Below are 6,000 nucleotides of genomic sequence, written 5' to 3' on the forward strand. Positions count from 1 at the left end.
GCTGCAACGCGTTAATCCTTTCATTACGGATGCGAATGTAGGTTGAGAGTGCTTATATTCCTCACTGGATATATTTCATATGGCAGTATGTTTTATTAATATAATTGAGAGGATAGTTCTTTCTTTCTCGAATCGTGAATGCCATTTCATTCATTGCGAAACGAATTAGTCGTATTGCCGTGCAGTATTTTCGACTTTTGACGCTTTAGATCAATTATATATGTAACTCGCGCCAGAATTCACGGTAAAATCCTATCTGCAGTTGTACATGTGTACAACTGCAGTCGTACAAACACAAAGAACGTTCGAAAACGTGTGTAAATATACGTATATATATATGTGTGTACCTACACACAACCAAACTTGTGTATTGCAATTTTGATCAATCGTATATGCTTTCATATAAATGCAGTTTTGTCGCGAACTTAATGAATGGTCTAAGGCGTTTTAAATCGCGACGATGATTCACCCCGAAAAGACGCGTTATATATGCATTTCGGTCATTATATCTCGCGTCGTTAAAACTTTTCGGTGCGAATGCGTTTGAACAAGTTTAAACAAGGTACCGTAACAACGCTCGATCGCTCACCGACATGTTTCCGCAGCTGGTGTGGATCGTCAAACACGTACCGTGTCCTTACGGAGCGAACGAGGATCGCGAGCCTTTCCATCCCTGGAGCTGGACACGGTCGTCGAGGAACGTTCGGATCCTGAGCAAAGCACCGCGTTGGAACTCAGTAGCCCAGATTAGCATCCGGCCCCGGCGCCGTCGAGGTAATGGCGCCAATCGCGAGTTTAGACAACTTCCGCTGTCACGGCGGAACTTCCACTTGAGTGCAGAATGATACACTTTCTGCACCTACGTAGGTTAGGTTAGGTTAGGTTAGGTTTCTGCATCTAAATACAAATGAGATAGATATATGTATACTTAAAACTTAGCGGGGTTACGAGAAAGAGTGAGAGAGAGAGAGAGAGAGAGAGAGAGATGATGAGAGAGAAAGAGACTGTTCTGGAAAGCGCGGTTAAAACGAACGGATATCGAATACGTGCTACGCATCTCAAAGGATGCAGGATGATATCGTATTTCACGCTACCCAGTCGAAAGCGCAAAAATATTGGAATATCGGGAAATGAAAGATCCAACACGCTATTGTAGCCAACGCACCGATGTATCTCGTGTACATTAATAGCGCGTTATTTTCTGTTCCACTGTTCCAGCAGGTCGCCGCGACCATCCAAATCCTTGGCGGTGCCATTGCCCGTAGATCACAGCCCGTTGTGGACGGCTTTGACGCACGCTAATGCGGTCACCGCGGCTTTGGGAGATACCTAGCAGGAAGTGGAAGACGGCAGCTATATCGAAGCTCTCGTCCTAGATCTGCCAATCATCTACTAACTGGCGGCCATTCCTTCCGAAAAGCAAGATCTCGACGTAGGAATGTCGGAGGAAGACTGGATAGCTTGAACACTACCATGCGCGATAACGGTTGCGCGATTAATACGTAATATCTCGTAGAGAGAATTGTCGTGAATGAAGTAAACTTTAGCGACAAAACAGACATAATTAGGACATTGGGACAGTGGAGCATCGCGCGTTCTTTGCGCGTTACGTGCTCAACGTGCCGATCGAGACGCATGTGGAAAATTTTGTACTACTTCCTACTTACCACTCGCGAGTACACGGCTTTTTATACGATAGTCGTAATCCCAAACGTACGTAGCCGTAGGAAATAGCTGGTCTACGGTACGAACGTGTCGATGTGAATACAGATTCTTTCATGTACAAACGGAGAAATCAGAATTATACAAATAAAGTATTATTCGTGTCTGTATTATTATATACAGGACGACATTGTACGCAGGTGTGTTATTCATTGAGAATTTATCTAAATATACCAATTTCCAGATCTTCTTTTTTCTCCTTTTTCCTCTTCAAAGATACAAAAAAATTACGACACAATCAGTTTCGTATATCTGTATTAAGTCTGTAAACAAAATGTTTCTTGACAAAAGATACTTGTACTAGAAGGTAAAACGATTTCGACCTTATATAAATCTTAATTAGAAATGAGATTTATAATTCGTATTAAACAGAAACTTAATAACCAGTTCTGTACATGTAGTTTCCAAGGAAATTCTACTACATTCTGTCGTTTGGCACATTTATATTCATAATTAAAAAAATAGTCCCATTAAAAAACATAATACAGAGTGAATTTATCGCACAAGCTGTATTTGTGTAAAAAATTTAGTGTTTAAAATCCAGGTATCACACGTCCTTTCTTCGCTGCCTTCTTCAATTTGTTCAGTTTCTTCTCTTTTTTCCTCTTCATGATATTTTCTCTTCGTTTGTCTTGCCTCTCCTGTTTGGATTTTTGCACATTTTCTATCCTGGCATCCCATTTTTTAGCACTATGTCTCTTTTTTTGTTCTTTTCGTTTTATACTACGTTTTAACAACTCTGAATCATCTTTGACCTATCAATAGATACAATTAAATATAATAATGTATAACAGATATGACAAGAGAAAAAAAAAGATAAGAGTGACAAGTTTATAGCATATCTTATATATACACAAAATTAAATACACCATATTTTACTCTAAACAGATTCAATATAATATTTACTATATAATATACAATAGTACAATATATTTATAATAATATAAATAAAAATAGAATAATTTTATTATGTCAGATATCGCAGTAATAGAAGAAGGTCGTTCTTTGTATCAAATAAGCACAATTAAGGAAAACTTACCTTTTCACCGTTTGCTTTCGCCAATGCAGCTTTCCACGCATCCTTTTCCTTAATCTCCTCTGCTTTCTCTTTATCACCCGATTCTTCTAATTGCTTTATTTTTTCTTTCTTCTCTTGCAAATGTTGTAAAATTTTTTGAGGATTACTTTTGGGCAGTTTCTTCTTCATACCAATCTCAGAGAAGTCAAATTTACTAAATACCATTTTACCCTGTGAATTGAATACTGGTTTTGGCTTTGGAATTTTTGGTGTTTCCTTATCATTAGTACTTAGTTGACTAGAACCAGCAGCATTCTGTTCAGTCCTAGCAAGTTTCTTTTGTAGCATGCGTTCTTCTCTTTTGTTTTTCTTCTTGATTTTGTTTTTCAACTTCTTTTTAAGAAGTTTCTGCTTATAATCCAACCGTTTAGCAGCCTTCAATTCCTCCAATCTTGTATATAAATCTTCAAAATTTTTTGCCCTATTTACTTTTTTGACTGGCATCTCGTCTGTAATAGAAATATATGTATATATATAAAAATCGTACAATGTGTCACAAAACAAACCTTAAGAACAAGTCTATTTTGTATCAATGTTGGATAAATATAAAAATAACCTTGTTTCACCAAGTTATCATCTTTTGAGGGTAGGTACTTCCGCTTCTCTAAATTAAAATATAAATTTAAGTATACTGTAAATATATAACAGTTATAACTTTTTGAGGTTATGGTATTAACTTAAAAATACTCTTACCTAATTCGTGCATTGGTAACGGCATTATAGAGAAAATATCTGCAATAAATTTGTCTTCTTCTAATAACATTTGACGTACTGCTTTTTTGTCGAATTTTGTCTTCGACATTGTTAATTGCATCTCCTTGAAAACACACGTGTACCCGAAATGCGCTAAGAGAATGTAAATAATCCTCCAACTATTATAGGTTATGATATCGACGAACGATAATCAATGTTCCAGTCATTCTCGAATTTATCTTAAATTTTTGACTAATCAATATCAAGATTGATACATCTTTATTTTCAATTTAAAAATAAAGTTTCATCGTTAAACCTTACTTGTATGTACCTTACTTAAACGTACATTTTATATTTCAATTGTTTCAAACTGTGTTGAAATTTTTAAAATTTCAATAATATATATAACTTTTATATTCTAATAATTTATTTATATTATAAATTTTAATAATAACTTTTATATTTATATTTTATATTTATATTATTATATTGTCAGCACAAGAAAACATTTAGGCCGCGTTTCGTTTCACGCATATGCGCGCATTTATATATAGTTCATGTTACGTATACTGTAGAAAATGCACGCATATTGCGTGAAACGGAACGCAGTCTTAATTTCTCGTGTAGTAAATAGAGAGTTTGCTCTTTTGAACTAAATTTCTTTATTAAAATAGATTAACAATTAAACATTTTTTTAGTAAAAATAGACGTCTAGAAAAACAGTTAATGTATATCATTAAAGATCGTATACTAATCGCAAAGTCATCTTCTCTCTCAATAATACACTTATCTATGCATGTGTTTTAATACGATAAATACACACGAAAAATAGTTTACCCATATTCATAAATATATTATTAAATTTCTTTACGTGTCTAGATGTAGTTGGACGTAGCGTTAAGCTACGTCAGTACACCTAGCGTTATCTAGCGGTGTTTCGGTGTAACCGATGTATTCGCATGAATGAAATCCAATTTTTTTTAAATTAATATCATTAATATAATAAATTCAGATTACTCTGAATTTTAAAGACGCTAGTACTTTAAATCATTTATAATTTGTAACAGAATTTACGAAAGAACTCTACTTGTAATTCCATATGTTATACAATATAAAGAACGTTTACAAATATATATATATATAATATGTATATATATAATATAATATATAATATAATATATATATATAATATGTAGCTGTGTATATGCATGTGTGTGTGTGTGTGTGTGTGTGTGTGTGAGTGTATCTATGAGGGTAGTCTCAGAAGTACCCGACCTAACAAAGAAAACACAAAAAATTTGGGAAGAAATATCTTTATTTCTCTACATAGTCTCCTCATAGCTCAATACACTTTTCCCAGCGATGTTCAATAACATCGATACCCTGTTTATAGTGGGAATCGTCGAGCTCCTCAAAATAGCCATCAACCGCAGACTCCACCTCTTCATTGTCAGCAAATCTTTTACCACCGAGCCATTTCTTCAAGTTTGGAAACAGAAAATAATTCGAGGGGGCTAAATCTGGCGAATAGGGTGCGTGAGGAAGCAATTCGAACTTTAACTCATTGATTTTGGTCATCGCGATAACGGATGTGTGAACTGGTACATTGTCTTGATGAAACAAAACTTTCTTTTTCGCCAAATGCGGCCGTTTTTTCTTGATTTCATCACTCAAACGCTGCGATAAGTTCGCATAATACTCGCCTTTGATTGTTTTTCCTTTCTGAAGATAATCAATGAAAATTATCCTACGCGCATCCCAAAAAACTGACGCCATGACCTTGTCTGCAGATGGAACTGTCTTCGCCTTCTTTGGAGCCGATTCTCCCCTTCCAATCCATTTTGACTGTTCCTTCGTCTCAGGTGTGAAGTAATGGACCCATGTTTCATCCATGGTTATGAATCGACGCAAAAACTCGGCTTTATTGCTACGATACTTCGCCAAACACTCGATTGAAACATCCTCACGACGCTGTTTTTGTTCCAGTCGCGGCACCCATCCCAGCTTTCTCATGTCCAAATTTTCAGTTAATATTCGATGTACAGCACTTTTGGAAATGCCTATCATGTCTGCTAACTCGCGCACTTTTAGTCGACGATTATCCAATACCATTTTGTGGATTTTCTTCACCATTTCTGGCGTGGTCACCTCATTTGGTCGACCACTGCGATGTTCATCTTGGCAGCTCGTTTAAACTCTGCCACCCAATATTTGTATAACTGTTTTACTGTAAACGAAGCAGCAGACTCCCCCAGAGTAGAATCTAGCTCTGCTTTGATATTGGTTGGAATTTTTTGCATGTTTACAAATTCACTGAGAGCGTTCACTATTGATGGCTGCTAAACAAATACTAAACAGCGTAGCGTCGTCAAACTTCAAACTTAAGCTTTATAAGGTTGGTACTTTCTACCATAGTCATTGGCCGCGTTCAGTAGAACAAAGTGATCAGAGAGTGCTTAGTGATTATTGTCTGTGATTGGAGCATTCTTTTAGATTCTTCATAGACC

At 36.0% G+C, this 6,000-nt stretch overlaps 2 protein-coding genes across 3 annotated transcripts in view; one reads left to right on the forward strand and one right to left on the reverse strand.

Annotated features, from left to right (window-relative positions):
• LOC105186837 (uncharacterized) overlaps positions 1 to 1,923 on the forward strand; it is a 44,217-nt gene extending 42,294 nt beyond the window's left edge. For both annotated transcript variants that reach the window (XM_025298692.1, XM_025298693.1), the window contains exons 5-6: positions 606 to 774; positions 1,222 to 1,923. In XM_025298692.1, coding sequence (XP_025154477.1) covers positions 606 to 751 — 146 coding nt within the window. In that variant the 3' untranslated portion in view covers positions 752 to 774; positions 1,222 to 1,923. The remainder of the gene's footprint in view (positions 1 to 605; positions 775 to 1,221) is intronic.
• Positions 1,924 to 1,960: 37 nt separating this feature from the next.
• Surf6 (Surfeit locus protein 6) lies at positions 1,961 to 3,680 on the reverse strand. Its single transcript, XM_011147313.3, has 4 exons — positions 3,494 to 3,680; positions 3,357 to 3,404; positions 2,762 to 3,249; positions 1,961 to 2,477 (listed from the first exon to the last, which is right to left on the reverse strand). Exons 1-4 carry the CDS (start codon positions 3,612 to 3,614, stop codon positions 2,256 to 2,258), a joined length of 879 nt encoding a protein of 292 aa, XP_011145615.1. The 5' UTR covers positions 3,615 to 3,680; the 3' UTR covers positions 1,961 to 2,255.
• Positions 3,681 to 6,000: the final 2,320 nt, after the last annotated feature.

This window comes from Harpegnathos saltator, unplaced genomic scaffold (genome assembly GCF_003227715.2).
Source record: "Harpegnathos saltator strain DR-91 unplaced genomic scaffold, Hsal_v8.6 scaffold235, whole genome shotgun sequence".
NCBI classification, from domain to species: Eukaryota; Metazoa; Arthropoda; class Insecta; order Hymenoptera; family Formicidae; genus Harpegnathos; species Harpegnathos saltator.